General features: G+C 52.2%; 1 protein-coding gene across 1 annotated transcript; it reads left to right on the forward strand.

Annotated features, from left to right (window-relative positions):
- The first annotated feature begins 3,098 nt into the window (after positions 1-3,098).
- Positions 3,099-6,313, forward strand: TP53AIP1 (tumor protein p53 regulated apoptosis inducing protein 1). Its single transcript, XM_032284877.1, is given in 2 exon segments — positions 3,099-4,142; positions 4,145-6,313. Coding segments are annotated over 2 exon segments (324 nt in total). The 5' UTR covers positions 3,099-4,057; the 3' UTR covers positions 4,384-6,313.
- The last annotated feature ends 11,958 nt before the right edge of the window (positions 6,314-18,271 follow it).

The raw sequence follows: 18,271 nt of genomic DNA on the forward strand, positions 1-18,271 counted from the left end.
AGTGGGTACAGGGCCCAGGGGCATTATCAGAGGAAGGCAATGAAGGGTGTGTTGGGGGCTGAGGCAACCCATTATAACTGCACATACCACACACCAGGAATCCACTAATTTAGACTATAGTGTGAATGGTCTTCTGGAACTGAGATATGTGGGGACCCAGAGGGAGGGATCCACCCAGCTGGGAGGAGATTAGGGAGGTCTTCCTTAAAATACTTCTACCCATCTGGGAGAACCCGTGGACACTGGCCAGAGGAGGCAGAGGAAAAGCATTGCAGGCAGAGAGGATTGCTTGTATGAAGGCACAGAGCAGGGTGAGAAGACAGTGGTGGACTTTCCCCAGGAGCTGTCTGGGGGAGGGAGCAGCAGATGCTGAGCTCTTCCTCTTCCTGGGAGCAAGTTCCAGTTCCTCGGAGAATGTGACCGTCTTGGGCCAAAAGGACCAGGGGAGAAGAAGCTGTTGCTCATGCCAGCCTGGCCCTCCACATCCCGCCCCCTGTGCCCCTGCCCTCCTAGCTTCCTCCCTTCTCCTAGCTCTGTCTCCTCTCAGTTCAGGAGTCTCAGGTCCTTCAGATTTCAACCCCAAAGTCTGGGAGTCTCTGGATGGGTGGGAGTTGACCTCACCACCTCCTCTCTTGCTTGACAGACCTCACTGTCTCCTCTCCCCACTCTGGGCTCGTTGAGCTGAACCTCCTGATGCTGGTGGCGCTGAAGCTGACACTAGCCAGGGCACCTCCCTGACATGAACGCCCCTCGAGACTGGGCCAGTGCTCCTGACGCCTGGGTACCTGTGGAAAGGCACCCAGCGTGGCCGCCGTGGCGTGCCCTGAGGGTGCGGGTGGGGGCTGATGCAAACTGACATTCCATCTGCCCCAGTCCATTGTGTCTGCTCTCACACAACTCCAGAGAGAGACTGGGCGATTCATAAAGGACAGAAATGTATCTTCACACAGCTCGGAGCCAGTGCCAGCAGGTTTGGTGCCTGGTGACGGCTCCATTCTCTGCTTCCATGATGGTGCCTTGCTGCTGCGTCCTCCAGAAGGGACAAAGGCTGCATGCGTCCTCACATGGCTGGAGGTGGAAGGACAAGTCAATGTACTCCCTCAATGCAGCACCTTCGTGAGGACCCCTAATTCCATTCATGAGACAGGAGCCCTCACGGCCTAATCCCCACTTAAAGGCCCCACCTCTTAAGGCTCTTACATTGGCAACACCTGGATTTTGCAGGGGGACACATTCAAACCATAGCACCATCAAAGGCTGCTCGTGTCTGCCTCAGAGACAGGGCCAAAAGCAGCTTGCTCTGCCCTGCCCTGGAAGCAGGGACAGACGGTAGCTGTCATCTCTCCCTTCCAATACCAGGTCACTGTCTCAAACAAAACTTAGCCCCTTGCGCCCTCTAAGGAGTGGGTTCCTGTGGAGGAGGCTCCGGGGTTCTTTGTGTTAATAGACTGGGGAGGGCGAGTGGGTTCCCTCTCACGCTTGGCCTCTGGGTGTTTGAGGGTAGCTGCCCAGGGCCTCGTGTTGAGGGTACTGCGGGCAGGTCTGGCGCAAGGGGGACTGGATGCATGATGAATCTGCATGGTCGCTAGAGCGTCCCCTGGAATGGCTCCCTGGATACCCCGGCACCACTGGCCACCTGCAGCCTGAGACCGGCATGATCTCAGCGGGGACGCTCCTTCGTGTTAATGCTTCACTTTTCAAACAGGAAATAGAAGGAAAACAAAGCTGGTTTCTAACAAAAACTTTGATTTTAAAGCCAAAGTATGAGTCAGAAACATCACCCATTGCAGCCAGCTTTACACGGGAACAGCCCAATTCTTGAAAAGAAGCAGCTGTCATTTCATTGCACAGAGGCGTCGTGTTTCCAGAAGAGCCACAGTCCCTCCTGCATTCAGAGGGGTTGTAGCAGGACCTCTTAGAGAACCTGACAGTTTCAAGCTGGAAGGGGATCCCTTTTGTTCTGTGTGGACACTAAGGAGGTGCATCATCTATCTGCAGGTGAGGCCCCTGTGTGGCTGCTGGCTTGTTGCCCAACAAAATACCCCACATTGAACCAGACGCTGGGGCGTGAACCCTGGAGAATCCTGTTTTCAGTGTCTGGAAGAGGGAGGTGGAGGTACCAGCTCAGACTCTTCACCTCCGGCCTGCTATCCTGCAGACCCGGCGGGCCACATGGTGACCTTCTGTGTCCATCTGGGCTGGTGGGCAGCTGCCCTCGCCCCTGCAGGGAGTGAGCAATGGGCCGCAGCTGCACTTCTGAGGGTGGCTTTGCATTGCTGCTGAGCTCTGGGAGTCCAGGGCTTGTGGTCTCCTGAGGCCTGCATGCAGAGTGTCTTCCCCAGAAGCAGGAGGGGAAGGGGGCTACAGGGAAAGAACGTGACCTTTGGGCTCAATCCTGGTATTGAAGCCCCATTCTTTTACATTTTCCGGACATGTGGCATTGGGTAAATGACTTCTGAGTTTGGTTACTGCTTGTTAAATTGGGAGAGAACTTCATAAGGTTGCAGGAGGTATTTTGAGAAATGGAACACACAGTATTTAGCATGCTCACTGCGCATGCCTCGTGTGCACCAAACTGGCCTGAATTGACTAGAATGGGGAGGGTGGGAGGTGACAATCTCTATGTTCTTTTGAGATGGAGTCTCGCTCTGTCACCAGGCTGGAGTGCAGTGGCACAATCTCAGCTTACTGCAACCTCTGACTCCCTGGTCCAAGCGATTCTTCTGCCCTTCTGCCTCAGCCTCCCGAGTAGCTGGGATTACAAACACATGCCACCATGCCCAGCTAATTTTTGTATTTTTAGTAGAGACAGGGTTTCACTATGTTGGTCAGGCTGGTCTTGATATCCTGACCTTGTGATCCACCCACCTCTGCCTCTCAAAGTGCTGGGATCACAGGCGTGAGCCACAGTGCCCCGCCCTCTGTGTTCTTTCTAACCTGAGGTGTCTGATGCTACTTGCTGGGCTTCTGGCCTGTGATGAGCACTTGTGACTTCCTGCTGCTCTGAGACCTGGGTGGCTTTTGGGGTATTCTTTTTTCTCAGTGCCTTTGTGTGGAGAGCCGCTGTCTCCCTCCATTCTGTGGGTGATGTAGGTAGCGCTGCTGTGGGCAGCCCCTGGAGGTCATGGACATGAGCCTCAGGCTGTCAAGGACTGGGCCTGCTATACTGGTGAGCTCCCGCTGCCCTGGGGAAGCGACGTGGGCAGTGGCTCGAAATGCAGCTCCTCCCCAGAGCCTGGGCCACCAGGGACTTGGGGGAGAAAGAATAGGGATGGGGAAGACTGGACAGTCCCCAAAGCAGAGAGGGGACACAGGAGCCCAGAGGACCATGGGAGACAAGTGAGGGCACCAGCTTCCCTGGCTGAGGGCCCGTGGCACCCAGGAGGGCAGAGAGGGAGCTGGGGAGCCAGCTGGGAACCTGTGAGCAGGCAAGTGAGAGAGAGAGAGTGGGGCAGAGAAGGAGACTCTGCTCTGCTCTGATCCGTCGGCCCACACACGTGAGGAGTTCTCTGAGACTCCTCTCCCTGAATCTGACAGCTTATTAACAGGAGGCCGGGTCCCTGAGGTAGGGATCAGACATGTGATAAATGAATGAATGTGAATCACAAATACAGCTGAAGCAGCCACAGACAATCAGGGCAGCCCACCCTTTACAACTTCGGACACAGAGGGCTTGTTGCTTTCTCGAAAATCTAGTTAATGACTAATTAATGGCTAGTTAATATCTAATTAATGACCAGTTAATGACGGTGCTCCTAACTCCATCATCCCACTCGCTTTTCCCAAATTCAACACAACTGACTTTCAGTTTGAGTCTCGCAAAGCGTCTCCTAGGGTGTGGGTTACAGCCCAGCCCTGGTGTCTCACTCTGGGTGCATCGGCCTCCCCTTCCCAGATCCAAGTACAACCAAAACCCTAATAACTGCTGGCCCAGGCTGCCACCACTGCTTCTGTTTATAGCCTGTTTTGTTTGTTTTTTATTCCTTAGGCACCGGCCCTAACAACAAATGAAGAGAAGCCACGTTCTCTTGTTTTCTGCAGACAGGGTCTCCCCTTGATGGGATCTTCCCCTAAGGCGAGCTTCAGATCTGCTCAAGCTTCCGGTGGTAGGGCCAGGAGGCAGGGCCTGGGATGGGGAGACCAGAGCCCCGCAGTGATGCTCAGATACCCGCACTGGGCTGGGAAGAACCCCGTAGTGAAAATTGAGACGGGAAAGAGTGAACATGTCTTTTGCCTGTCGTGGCCACGGGCAGACTCTGCTCTCACCATGGTGCTGACATCCCAAGTTTTCAGACTGGCCAGGACCCAGTGATAGCATCTGGGTCCTTGAGGCTGCGTGGGGACTGTCCCCAGCCCAGGGCACTGGAAGGAGCTGGGAACTGACAGCCCTGATCAATAGTCCCAAGGGAATGGCCAGCCCCCCTCCTCGTCCTCCTCCTCGAAATCCTGGGTTTCAAGAAGGCAGAAAGGTTTTCTGAGAAACAAGGCTTTTGGAAAGAAGAGGCTGCCTTTCTGTCTGGGCATTCAGAAAGGGAGAAATCGATGGAGAGACTGAACGGAGGGCCCATGGGGAATGCAGCGGAGGGGAGGCTGGGGCGCAGGGCTCCGGGTCTGCGGATCCGTCCCTCCTGCATCCTGCTTTTGTCCAGATGGGGCTCGGAGCAGCAGTCCCTTACTCCAGGAAGTCATTTCCCTCCGCCAGTAATGAAGATGACGCACTCGGAAGCTTGTGGGCTCTGAGGAGGGGAAGGTCACAGGGGCCATGCATTCATCCCAGCAGAGACAGCACGTGGCTCTGGAAGCAGACACAGGCCGGCCCTGGGCTAGGAGGCAGCCAGGAGCCAGGAGCGCCTGCACCTCCCTGGAGGCCCAGGCTTCTCTCCCCAGAAGCTCACGCGCCCAAGGTGCAGGGCCCAGGTGTTCCGGAGTGACAAAGCCCCGAGCTGTGGTGATCGGAGGGAGGGAGCCCCGGTCTATGGCTGTTCTTTGGGCGGATTTGCTGTCTCCGTCTCTGTCTCTAATGTCCTTTGCACCACTGACCTTGAGGAGCCTTTTGTTCCTCTTGTCCCAGTTTGGTTTCCATGGGAACCTGAGTGGCAGCGTCATCACTTTGCTGAGGTGAAATGCCCCCAGATGCCATGAATACCTAGGGGAAAAATTGCCAGAGAAGAATAAACCATCCGAGAGACTTACCCGCAGGGCAGGGCCTCGTAGCCCGCTTCCATTTCCTCTCAAGTTTCAGGTCTCTTTGTTTTGGGTCCCTGAGTTCATGGAGGCTGCAGGGGAATAGAAGCCCCCTCAGTTTAGTATGGATCTTGGTCCTCAGCAACTGCCTGGTGCCTGGTAGGTGGGTGATAATTGCTTAGTGGGTGTGGGCTGTGATAAAATTAAGCAATTTGATGTCCTCTCCATAAATCCAGGTAACGACATAGTGTTTTTGAATTGGAGCCGCTCCAGAAATTTGCCATCTGACAAAATGACGTCATGACAGAGTTGTCAACTGCTGTGGATATATTTTATTTGATTTCTCAAATTAGGAAAAAAAGCTAATGGTACACTTGAGAGTGGTCACTATAGCCAAGCTGATTGGCAGCCACTGAACTGGCTGGAATGGGCCGTGGGCTTCTCAGTGACGTGCTGGACAATGGGACAGGTTTGGAATGAGTGGTCTTCCACTCTAACTTTAGTTTCTGCAGTGCTGTTGAGAGCGTGGAGCCAGGCTGCAGGGACTGGGTTCAAATCCTGACTGCCACTTAGAAGCTGTGTGTGGATATGGGCAGGACATCTGGGCTGCCTGAGTCTCAGTGCACCTGTCTATAAAATAGGATGATGATAGATTCCATCTCAGAGATTCACTGTGTGGATAAAATGAAACAACACATGTGAAATGCTAAGAACAGCACCTGCACATAGTATGTCCTAAATATCTTAGTTACCATTAGCATATTTTGTTTATTCCAAGATATATTTTTTCCCCATTTGATATCTATGAAATCTAAAGATCTTTTTTTCCTGTCTTGGGACACAGAACAATGGTATGCCTTACAATGGACTGTGTTTTAGATTCACTGAGATACATTATTGTTGTTTTTATTCCTGGTCTCTAACATGGTATCTGGTAAGTAACAAGGGCTCCATACATTTTGCAAAGAATAAATTCTCTCCCTGCCCACTGAGGCCTTGGTCGAGGTCTCTCCAGGCCTTTCCTTCCTGGAGTCACAGTGCTTAGAGACAGGCTGCTGGGGTCAGCATGTGAGCTCAGCTGTGATCAGAAAAAAAGTACTGTTGGCCACACGTGGCGGCTCACGCCTGTAATCCCAGCACTCTGGGAAGCCGAGGTGGGTAGACCATGAAGTCAAGAGATCGAGACCAGACTGGCCAGCATGGTGAAACCCCATCTCTACTAAAAATACAAAAGTTAGCTGGGCGTAGTGGTGCGCACTTGTAGTCCCAGCTACTCGGGAGGCTGAGGCAGGAGAATCGCTTGAACCCAGGAGACGGAGGTTGTAGTGAGCCAAGATCGCGCCACTGCATTCCACCCTGGCGAGGAAGCCAGACTCCATCTCAAAAAACCAAAGAAAGTACTGTTGAGAAATAGCTCTGGCGCTGACTGGAGGCCACCTCATTTCCCGCCTTGACCACTGGGACCCTGGGTGGCTAGGTTGCCTCATTTGCATCCTTCTGACAATCAGAGGGAGCTTTATATCCATAGCAGTCAAGGCCCTCTAGAGAAACAGAACCAATACGGTGTGTGCATAGAGAGAGACTGAGCCTAAGGAATTGAAGAGGCTGGTTAATCCAAAATCTGCAGGGCGGGCTGGCAGACCACAGACCCAGGAGGAAGCCAGCGCAGCCCGTCACTCCGAGGTCATCTGCTGGGGACTTCCTTCCTACTGGGGGAGCTGAGTCTTTCATTCTCTTCAGGCCTTCATTGTCTTCAGCTGCTTGGATGAGGCCTGCCTGCGTTACAGAGGCCAACCTGCTTCACTAAAACTCTGCTGATCTAATGTTTATTTCATCTGAAAACCACAATCACGGAAACACCTAGAACAATGTTAGACTAAATACCTGGACGCCGTGATCAAGGCAAGTGAACATACAACCAGCCATCACAGTGTGTACAGAGGACTGTGGAGTGAAGGTGTGTGTTCGCTGAAGGCCCTTCTTCCCTAGCAGAGGCTGCTCCCACTCCCCTGTGGCGTCCTAGGGGCTCTGTCAACTCTACCTTAGTATCTTCTGTTATCTCCCCAACAACCGTGCCCTGCAAGTAAGAGTGTTTTCATTTTCCAGAGTAAAACAATCAGAGTTTAAATGACTTATTCGTACAAAACTCTGGGAAGCCAATACATTGGTCAGATTCAGGTTTATTTGTCTGCATCTCTTGCTTTGGAAGGATAATAGTAGCTACTGTTACTATGGTTTTATTATCGTATTTAACACTTAGGTTTGCTCTATTTCAGGCACTGTTCTAACTATGCTAACTCTCCCCAAGAATTCCAAAGGCAGGTGTGATTCACAAGTCATCTGAAGGTGGGAACCGCCTGCAGTCCATATTGCCTGGGCATGGACTCCCAGGACGCCCCTGAGTGGCCAGGGGCTGGTTATTTCTCTTCCACCTGCCAATCCTCTTCCCTGCATTTTTTTCTTTTTTTTTTTTTTTTTATTGAGCAGCTGATGAACACCTGCTCAGGGTGGGCATGAGTGCCCTGTGGTGTTTGCGCCCCATCTGCTCTCAGCATCTCCTAATGGCTTCTGAGATGCGCACCTGCCTTTCTTAGTCTGACATGTTTGGTGAGAGGCCGCCCACAGGACAGGGTGGGTGTGATCCATGCCCCGTGTGCTCCTGGGCCCACCACCCTGCACTTGTCTTCTGCTTTCCTTAATGGCCAGTGGCCGAGCCTCAGTCCTTCTGTCCTTGTCCTCACGAGAAACATGGATCTTGGCAGCGGGACATCCGTCACTCTCTGAGTGTTCATTCAGGACTGAAGTCCTGATGGCACAGGGAAGTCACGAGCACGAGATCTCCTCCTTCGCCGTCTCCTGTGTAGATCTTTCCATCAGGACAGAGCCGGGTGCTGAGGGGTCACAGAAAGAGAAAGTGCCACCTGGACCACTGGGCCACCCGGTGAGGTGACTAAGGCCTTTGGCACTTTGAGAAGACACTGGTAATTACCTGGCATGAATAATGAGCGATTCTCCTGCCTCAGCCTCCCGAGTCGCTAGGACTACAGGTGCACACCACCACTGAGGGAGACCCGAGCATTCAGTGGGAAGAGGGAGCAGTGTGGGTTAGGTTGAGTGTGAAGAACGAAGGAGGAGTGACTTCTTCTGGGGAATGGAAGACAGGGAGGACTTTCCAAAAGGCAGAGAGAAGGGTGCAGGACAGGTGGCGGGAGAGCAGGGAGAGCGAGCACCCTGTGGAAAGGGGGTCTCTACTTCATCCCGCCTCAGGCTCTGCGTTCCCACTCCCACCTACCCTGGCCCCACACCCCGGGGACTCTCTTTGCCATTGGCATCTTCTGTTTCCTCCTCTCCAGCAGACATTTCCCATCCACGCTTAGGCATGCCTCAGTGTCTCGTATCTTAACATCAGCTCACAATCAGAAACTCCAGAATCATCTCCACCCAGCCCCTTTCCCTGCAGACACCTGCTGCCCTGGTTCTCACCTCCACGTCACAGCCACTATTCCAGGAACTGAATCATGTGCACCTCCTGTCAATCCTCTTGCCTCGTGCCCCCTCAGCCCTTTGACACTGGCCTCTGCACCCATACCCTGGCAACAGCCCTTGCTAAGGGGCACTGTTCCCCTTGCACTCCCCCGCTCGGCAGCATACCACACTCCTCCCGACGTCCTGGAAGTGCTCTTGCCTCGGTCTTTGATGGCCTGGACACCTGGTTCCACTGGTTCGTCTCCTGCCCTTGTGCTCTCCCCCTCCTCCTCCTCGGGCTTTTGATTCAGTCCAGTAGCTTCCTTGGATGCCTTGCAGAGGCTTCCCATGCACTATGCTTTGGATGTTTGTCCCCTCCAAAGCTCATGCTGAGCCACAATCCCCAACATGGCAGAACTGAGAGATGCGGCCTTTAAGAGGTGATTGGGTCATGAGGGTCCTACTGTCGTGAATGGATTAATTCACTTGTGGATTGGTGGATTCACAGATTAATGAGTTGGTGGATGAATGGGTTCCTGTGGGGATGCTTTGTGCCACCTCAGGCCTCTACAGACTCCCTGCCAGCAAGAAGACCCTCACCAGGGGCAGCTCCTTAATCTTGGACTCCTCAGCCCTTCATAAAAAATAAATTCCTTCCCTTTATAAATCACCCCGTTTCAGGTACTCTGTTACAAACAACAGAAAATGGACTAAGATAGCATTCAGCACAGAAAAAAAGGAACTTATCTCTTTTTCAAGCACAATCTTTCTCCCGTGTTTTCTTAGCAAATGTGATCATCATTTAGTCTTTGGGTCCTAAATGAGAATGCCAATCTCGACACCTCTCACCCAGCGCAGTCCCTTTCTTCCATTCCTCACTGGCCCTGTTGATGCAGGATTTTTTTCTTGGTCACTTTGCAAGCTGGGGACCTCCAGCCAGCAACACCCCACCTGGGCCTTGCTCGGCCATACTAACTGCTGCAGGAGACGGCCCGTCCACTCAGCCTGCCTGGGCAGAGTTTGGCTTGTTCACCAGTTCCCAAGATCTTGTCCAATATCCAAGAAGAATGAGCCAATCAAAGAATGAGCAAGGCAGAAAGTTTTATTTCGTTATGAAAGGGCTTTCAGCGGAGAGGGGATGCGGGGGTGGTCCCCCTACCTGAAGGTGGGAAATTCCTTGTATGTCTGGGTCCAGTGTTTCTATGGACTTAGAATAGGGGAAGGGCAGGTAAACAGGAACAGAAGTTCTCACTCTGGTCCGAGGTTTTACCCAGGACTGTCTTCAGCTTGGACATGGTGTTTCACTGGGGACCTGCACCTATCTGCCTAGGCATTTGGCTGCCTCTGGTCGGTATCAGTCAGTTCTACCTGTAAGCATGGCCAGCAGCTGCCCACTTCCTTTTGTATCTACTGATTTACTTCGGCTACCCTGATCTGAGCTGTGAGCCTCTCCTGCCTGGATTAACACATTAATTCCCTAACGCACTTCCCCACTGCTGCTCTTACCTTCCTTATGTCACTCTCCATGCCACAGCCAAACTGGGATGCATAGTAGGGATGCTATGTAATGAGACTTGCAATTTTGGTCTTTTCAGAATTGCAAGTCTCATTACATAGCATCGCCACTTACAACCTGCCAGTGACCTCTCTTAGCTGCAGACCAGCTCCACTCCTTGCACTCAACCCCTTGCCCATCCCTTCCTCCAACGTCCCAGGCTCCTCTGTCTTCCTGACGTTTGTATACGCTGTTGCCTGTGTCTAGGAGGCTCTTCTTCCCTATCTTTACCTAAGTTATTTCTGCTCACCCTTCAGCGTTCAAATCCAGTGTCGCTTCCTGGGGGCGCTGGTCAGTGCCTGCCTGGTTCTGGGCTGGTGCTCACTTTCCTGCTGCGTATTCCCTCATGGTTCTCTGCTCAGAGCAGATCTCAAAGTCTGAATGTGACACTCATTGCAGGATGGCTTTCTGAATGCCTTCCCTGGTCCCCAGAATGAGGCCTTCATTTTGTCTGCTGTCGTCACTGTGCCCTAGAGTGTGTGTTGCGTGCTCTGGGTCCCCAGTGACGCCGCTGAAGGCCCCGAACTCTCTCTGCTGCCAGCCTCTCCCCTGCACTGCAAATCTGGCTGTCACTCTTGCTTGCTTCGATATCTTGGGTGGCTTCAAACGATACACACTCCTCTTGTCAGTCTCTTCCTAGAATGAAGAGGACCTAGGAGGGCAGGCCAAGCAGCCAATGTCAAGCATGAGGTTTTTCTGAAGTTTCACATTTCATTTTTAAAGTCCGGTGAAGTGCGAGTCAGAGTGGCTATTATTAAAAGGTCAAAAAATAATAGATGCAGGCAAGGCTGCGGAGAGAAGGACACACTTACACGCTGGTGGTGGGAGTGTACATGAGTTCAGCCACTGTGGAGAGCATTTTGGAGATTTCTCAAAGAACTAAAAACAAGACTACCATTCCACCCAGAAATCCTATTACTGGGTAACTATACCCTAGAAAATAACACACCTGCACTCACGTGTTCACTGCAGCACTATTTACAATAGTGGAGATGTGGAATCAGCCCAGGTGCCCATCAACAGTGCATTGGATAAAGCATACGTGGTAAATATACACCACGGAATACTACACAGTTACACCGAAGAATGAAATCATGTCTTCTGCAGCCACACAAATGCAGCCAGAGGTTAACGTCTAAGCAAATTAACAATTAACACAGAAACAGAAAACCAAACACTGGGGCAGGGAATGATGCCTCACGCTTATAATCCTAGCACTGCGGGAGGCCAAGGCAGGTGGATCACTTGAAGTCAGGAGTTCAAGACCAGCCTGGCCAACGTGCTGAAGCCCCATCTCCACTAAAAATACAAAAAAATTAGCTGGGCATGGTGGCGTATGCCTGTAGTCCCAGCTATTAGGGAGCCTGAGACATGAGAATTGCTTGAATCTAGGAGGCTGAGGTTGCAGTGAGTGGAGATTGTGCCACTGCACTCCAGCCTGGGTGACAGAGCAAGACTCCATCTCAAACAAAAATAAAAACAATAGAAAAAACAAAAACAAATACTGGAAGTTCTCACTTACTAGTGGGAACTAACCATTGGATATGCATGGACATGCAGATGCAGCGATAGGTCCTGGGGAGGACTGAAATGCTCTCTCTTGGGTCCTATGCTCACTGCTTGGGTGAGCATGCCAAACCTCAGCATCACGCAATACACTCAAGTAACAAACGTGCTCGTGTATCCCCAAATCTGAAATAAAAGCTGAAAAAAAATTCTTGTGAGGTTTGCATTCCAATCTGTAATATTCACTTGCTAAAAAGTAAAAATGATGCATCCCCACAAAACTGCAAGGAAAAGTATGCTCCAAGCATTGTCTCACGGTGGTGGTGGGGCCTGGGGCACTCCCAGTACGCACTCCCAGGGACATAAGTGGCAGTCTGAGAGGTACGGGTTAGATCATGTATACCAGATGCTGCTTCAGCCTACCAGCAAGCCCCCTGCCCCCGCTGGGCGTCCCCAGCTGCCGTGGACAGTCATTCCTGCTGACACGTCCCTACCACAAGCCCTGGCATTGATAGCTCGGTCTTGTTTTGTGCTTTTCAGTGCAGTAAGAGCTTGCCCAGCCAGGGTGCAGAGCTGCCTCATCCTGAAATTCTGGGAGTTGAAAGCCCCTCAGGGCAACTCTTAACCAATGGGGGAAAAGCACTGGTGTGTAAATTTCCCAGCTTCCCTGGGTGGGCTGCTGCTGAGCTGTATTCTACACGACACTTCCAAGGATCCCCGTGGGCATGAGCTCAATCGCCCACATTTGATGCCATAACCTGGACTGGCTTTTCTCCCTTCCTTGTGTGTCTCTCTCTGCATCCCCCTCTTGTCCATTCTATGTTTGCCTTTCAAATAAATGATGTACACCCAGGGCTTTGTCTCAGCCTCTGACTCTGGAGAACCCTAAACTAGGAAAGTTGATACCGGAAGCAGCCGTATGGAGCAGCCCCTGAGGATGAAGTTCTGAACTGGGATCACTCGCTGGATACTCCCTGGCTGGTGGTATGCAGGGTGGTGAGACCTTACTAAGCCTGTGGTGGCTTGAGATGAGGTCCAGGCATAAAGGGACACACTGGCTTATGCAGCAGCCCTGGCAACCAAAGGCATGGAGGCCGTGGGGATGCTCAGGGTTGTGAAGTGGGCTGCTTTTGCTCATTGCATGAGGAACCCCATAGAGAGAAAAGGATTGGCTTAAGCCCACAACTGTCAACACAGGAGTCATTTTGAGGCCACAGGTCTTTATGGCATTATTTAAAATGACTTTCGTCTGCTACTGACAGAGGACAGGCTGTACTGAAAATGAGGTCTGGAGTTGATCGCATGTGTGGTGGAGCTACCACAGGCTGAATGCAGACCCCCAACTAACTCCCCATGCTAACAGCAGGGTCCTGATGCGGGTGGACGGGACCCTGAGACTGGGGATGATTCATCAGCTGGGTCCTCGGGAAGAATATGCCAAGATGTCGTTAGACGTGCTGGAGATTTACAAGGGGTAATGCCTGTGAACAAAATGCAAACTAAGTAGAAGTGGGCAAAGGGAGCCTCAGGTCATGATGCAGGTCTGACACCTATGAAAGGAGAGAGAGGCGGAACGAGGGTCAGGCAGGAAGATCCTTAGACCGCATGCTGCTCAGAAAACTTTTGGCGAGTACTGCAGGGGCTCCAGCCCAAAATGGTCTGTAGAGGAGCCTACCACAGCAGTCATCATCAGCCAGGCTCTGCCTGGGAAACACACGGCCTTGATGTGCCAGCCCCTGTTGCTGGAGGCTGTCAGTTCATTGCATTCCTTGGGGTTAGGTCTGTCATGAAGGGAGACCATTACCTCTATTTTGCAAAGGAGGTTAAGTAAATGGCATGAGGTCTCTGAGCAAGCTGTAGATGCAAAGCTCGCTTCTGGGTTATCCGGCTCCGCGACACATGTGCTTAATCACTAACCCATGTGACCTTGGAGAGTGGGCTGGCAGTGGGCGAGACCAGGTTCTTGATAACACTGGAAGTTGAAGTGCGCTTGAAGTCTTCGTTGCACGTGGGACAGTGCCAAAGCCTGGGGATGCCGGCTTGACACCAGATGACGGTGAGAAGTGCCGGACACATGTGCAGTGGCAGCCTGAGGCCATCTACACTGGGGAATTGCAAAGCTCTGTGAGCTCATGCTGGTGTCTCTCAATTTCTTCTGCTCACATCAGTATCCATGATCATTTCCAAGAACCCAGGCTGCCAGTGTGGCTGCAGCCCCCACACCGTCTCCCTGCCTCAAAGATGGCTCTGTATCGAGGGCCAGGCTATCATGTTGTGCCCACCCGCCTGTTTGATGACAGAGCTGAGTTTTCACTTCTGCAGTTGAGTTCTGTGCAGATGCTGGCCGGGCTGTCCTATCCATGTGGTGGGGCAGGGAGCCCCCACCCGAGTCCCCAGATGGTGACAGCTGAGTAGACAAGGAGATGGAAGGGGCCTGGGGGAGCCCAAAGCATGGGTGGCCTCACAATGATTCCTGACAGCCTTTCACTAGGGTTAGGTTGAATTGAATTTTCACTCTGGGTGCCTGTTTTAAAAATGAAGCAGCCCCTATGGATCCATACACACACACACCCTGCTGAGTAGAATAGATGCAAGACCAGGGTATCCCAAACTGTCTTCTTCAGATTATCAACATCTGAATGGCAGCACATGCACTTTTTTTTTTTTTTTTTTTGAGATGGAGTCTCACGCCGTTACCCAGGCTGGAGTGCAATGGCGCGATCTCAGCTCACTATAACCTCCGCCTCCTGGGTTCAAGTGATTCTCCTGCCTCAGTCTCCCAAGTAGCTGGGATTACAGTCATGCGCCTCCACACCCTGCTAATTTTTGTATTTTTAGTAGAGACAAGGTTTCACCATGTTGGCCAGGGTAGTCTTGACCTCTTGACCTCGTGATCCGCCCACCTCAGCCCCCCAAAGTGCTGGGATTACAGGTGTGAGCCACCGCACCCGGCTGAGGATGCACTTTTAAATGCAGGCTTCTGAGCCCACATCAGACATACTGGATCTTCACGTCTGCACCCAGAATGTTCTCCAGGTCACATTCACACATTCCAAACTATGACAACAGCTTCATGAGGAGGCTCCGGACGCCAGCCCTGAAGGGTGCTAGGTGGTCATCTGGTTAGATACCTGCATTGCAGGGGTGGGGAAACCGAGGGCGAGATAGACAGTCACCCCTCTGGGCTCGGGCTCTGTGATTGCTGCTTCAGCCACACACGCCAGGATCTTTTGAGTTATTAACACTCTAATGTGCTGATCAATTTGTCATATTATTTCGCCCTGGTAGGGACAGCCTAAGAGCATAAACTGTCACAGCACTCCCTCCAAGTGACCAGATGGGCTGAAGTGGGCACAGGTCCCAGATTCAGCAAACAAAGATACAGCACACCTGATTCGATTGAATTTCAGGCAAACGACAAAATCTGTTAGTATAAGTGTGTCCCCAGAACTGCATGGGACACAGTTACGTTCTACCATTAGTTATTGATTCCCTAAAATTTCAGCGGAACTGGGAAACCTGTATTTTCATTTGTTAAATCTGCCGATTCTACTCCCAGGAGTTAGCAACCCTCTTAAGGCAATGAGAGGGGTGCAGTGTGGTGGCCTCTACTGAGATGTGGTTTGTGCACAGGGGTCCTCTGTGGGTGCTGCAGCAGCAGGAGGAGGAGCAGCTGTCAACCCCGCAGGCTGTGACTCGCCAGGCGGAGACAGGGAGGAAGATCTTGTATATCTGGAGAGCATAGGGGTTGGCTATACTCCCCCAGGGATGCCCTACTGCCTGTCCTTGGAGGGTTCTTAGCTTGGGCTGTGTCATAGAACACCATAGACGGAGTGGCTTAAACAATCAATGTTTATTTCTTGCAGCTCTGGAGGCTGAGAAGTCCGTGATCAAGGTGCCAGCAGATCTGATGTCTTGGGAGGGGTCATGTCCCGGTTTGCAGAAGCCTACCTTCTCCTTGTATCCTCACGCGGCATAAAGAGAGAAGGATCTTCTGTCTCTTCCTGGTTTTTTCTTTTTTTTCGAGACACAGTCTCACTCTGTCACCCAGGCTGGCGTGTCTGGACCTCCCAGAATCAAGCAATTCTCCTGCCTCAGCCTCTCGAATATCTGGGACTACAGGTGTGTGCCACCACACCTGCCTAATTTTTTAATTTTTTGTAGAGATGGGGTTTGGCTCTGTTGCCCAGGCTGGTCTTGAACTTCTGAGCTCCAGTGATTTACCCACCTCGGCCTCCCAAAGTGCTTGGATATCAGGCCTGAGCCACCGTGCCCGGCCTCTTTCTCTTTTCCAGAAGGCCCTAATCCCACTGGCAGGGCCCACCCTCCTGACCTCATCTAAGGCTATTCCCTTCCCCAAGGCCCCACCTCCAAATCCCAACACATCAGGGTTTGGGTTTCAACATGGGAATTTGGGGTTGCGGGGACACAAGCATTCGGTTCACAGCAGAAGGCGAAAACCAGTGCTCAACAACTACATAGAGGAGGAGGGGGCGGAGAGAAAACCCACTCCATGTGACAGGGAAAGGAGGCCAGGGAGGAGCCAGCCAGAGATAGGACACCTGCCTGGCTGGGGAGGGAGCAGGCAGTGCGGGTTTACAACCCCTGCCCTCCCTAATCCCAGCCTCCATAATCTCTGCCTCCCTGATAATTTCCCACTTCCCTAAGCCTCTGCCTCCCTAACCCCCAGCCTCCTTCTCAGTGGCAGTTTTCTCCTTGTACCTCCAGGGAGGGTGGGGAGAATAAGGGATGGGATCGGAGATGGAGGGAGGGAATTATCCAGGAAGCCAATTCCACGTTTGACCTCCACATGCACCCTCTTGTTCCCTGCTCTCCCCAGGAAGTGCTTCAGGTGCCAGGGCAGCTGGCCCTCCCAGAGCCTGCCCAGCTCTCAGGACAGATGCCCGGCTTCTCATAGGCCGCAGTGCCCTGGGGGCTGAGGTCATTGTTTTGCTGTATGACCTGGCAAATGACTCTCTGGGAGCGCTTCTGCTGTAGATGACTGTGCTATAGCCTTCCACTGTGACTCATTCCACAAGTCTCCCTCACATCTGGTGTATTCGTCACTGCAAAGCAGCTGTCTGCTTCATAAGCAGTGGCTCCACTGAGTGCCCATGCAAGTAGGCAGAGAATCCCATTTCTAAAGGCTCTGATGGGTCCCTCCCCATGTCAAAGCAAGACACCCTCCCCGTCACCAACCTCACAAGCCAAGGGGCAGGGGAAACTTGATTTTCTAGAAAGGGCTCTCACCTGACCCCTCATGTATGGGGTCAGAGGGAAGCTGAGCCTCGTTAGCCAGGATGGGCCCTTGGCCCAGAACCCTCACGGGGTGCATGGGCAGCATGGCTGGCTCTGACTCGGGTGCCTACCAGAAACCCCTGAGCCAGGACCTGGTGCAGTGGCACCGGGCACAGGGCGGCCAAGTGCTTAGTATGTGCTCAGCAAATCACCGCAGGGTCAGGCGGGGTGAGTCGTATAGAAGGAAGAGGAAGAAGTGTCCTGGGAGAGTGTGGGGGGCTCCTCAGCAGGGAGACAGTCCCGTCCGGAGCAACACCAACAGGAGCACAGCTGACTGCTGCTGGAAGGGATGTGCAGCCAGCTCAGCCCAAGAGGTTCCTGAAAAGCCAGTAGTGACAGGGAAAACACCAGGACGGTGACGCAAAGGAGGATGAGGGTGGAAGAGACACGGCCTCTCTCCACACATGGCCCCTATTTAAAGGGGAGAAGAGTGAATGTTTACAGGGATGCCACTTTGAGTGAGGCCGCCCCATGAAATCTTCTTTAATTCTGTAATAGTCCACGAGGTAGTTACCACTGTGCTGCAGAGAAAGAGACTCAGAGGTTGAATCTGGGTCTGTTAGAATGAAAAGGAAGTTTTCGGCCAGACGTGGTGGCTCACGCCTGTAATCCTAGCGCTTCTGGAGGCGGAGGCCAGGGATAGGAATGGTGGGGAATCACCTGAGGTCAGGAGTTCAAGACTAGCCTGATCAACATGGTGAAACCTGGCTCTACTAAAAATACAAAAATTAACTGGGCATGGTGGCAGGTGCCTGTAATCCCAGCTACTCGGGAGGCTGAGGCAGGATAATTGCTTGAAACCGGGGTTCAGTGATCTGAGATCGAACCACTGAACTCCAGCCTGGGTGACAGAGTGAGACCGTGTCTCAAAAATAAAGAAAGGAAGAAAAGAAAAGCCTTTCCCCGCCCCCTCACAAGATGAGGTGGACACTCGAAGTGCAGCTGAAAATGCTTGCGGCTCCCCATTTGGGTGGTGTTTGAAGATGACGGTGATACGCTTATGCAAGGGAGAATATTAATCTAATACGTACGGTTTTCCATGTATAACTCATTGTAAATTAGTGATTAAGGCAAGGGCGATTGTAATCCACTCAAAGGTCAGTAAGAAAGATGTGAGCTATAGAATTAGGAATGGATTGCTATGAATCTTGGAGGGGGCTGCGTCTTTGTGTGTGTGTTGTAGATGTGTGAGTGAAAATGTCACAGTCTGCCGGACATGTCTGTGAAACCTGGCTGAAGGGTTTTGCTGAAGAAACTGAAAGT

The sequence above is a fragment of the Sapajus apella genome, unplaced genomic scaffold (genome assembly GCF_009761245.1).
Source record: "Sapajus apella isolate SASKATOON/1434 unplaced genomic scaffold, GSC_monkey_1.0 scaffold16, whole genome shotgun sequence".
In the NCBI taxonomy this organism is placed as follows: Eukaryota; Metazoa; Chordata; class Mammalia; order Primates; family Cebidae; genus Sapajus; species Sapajus apella.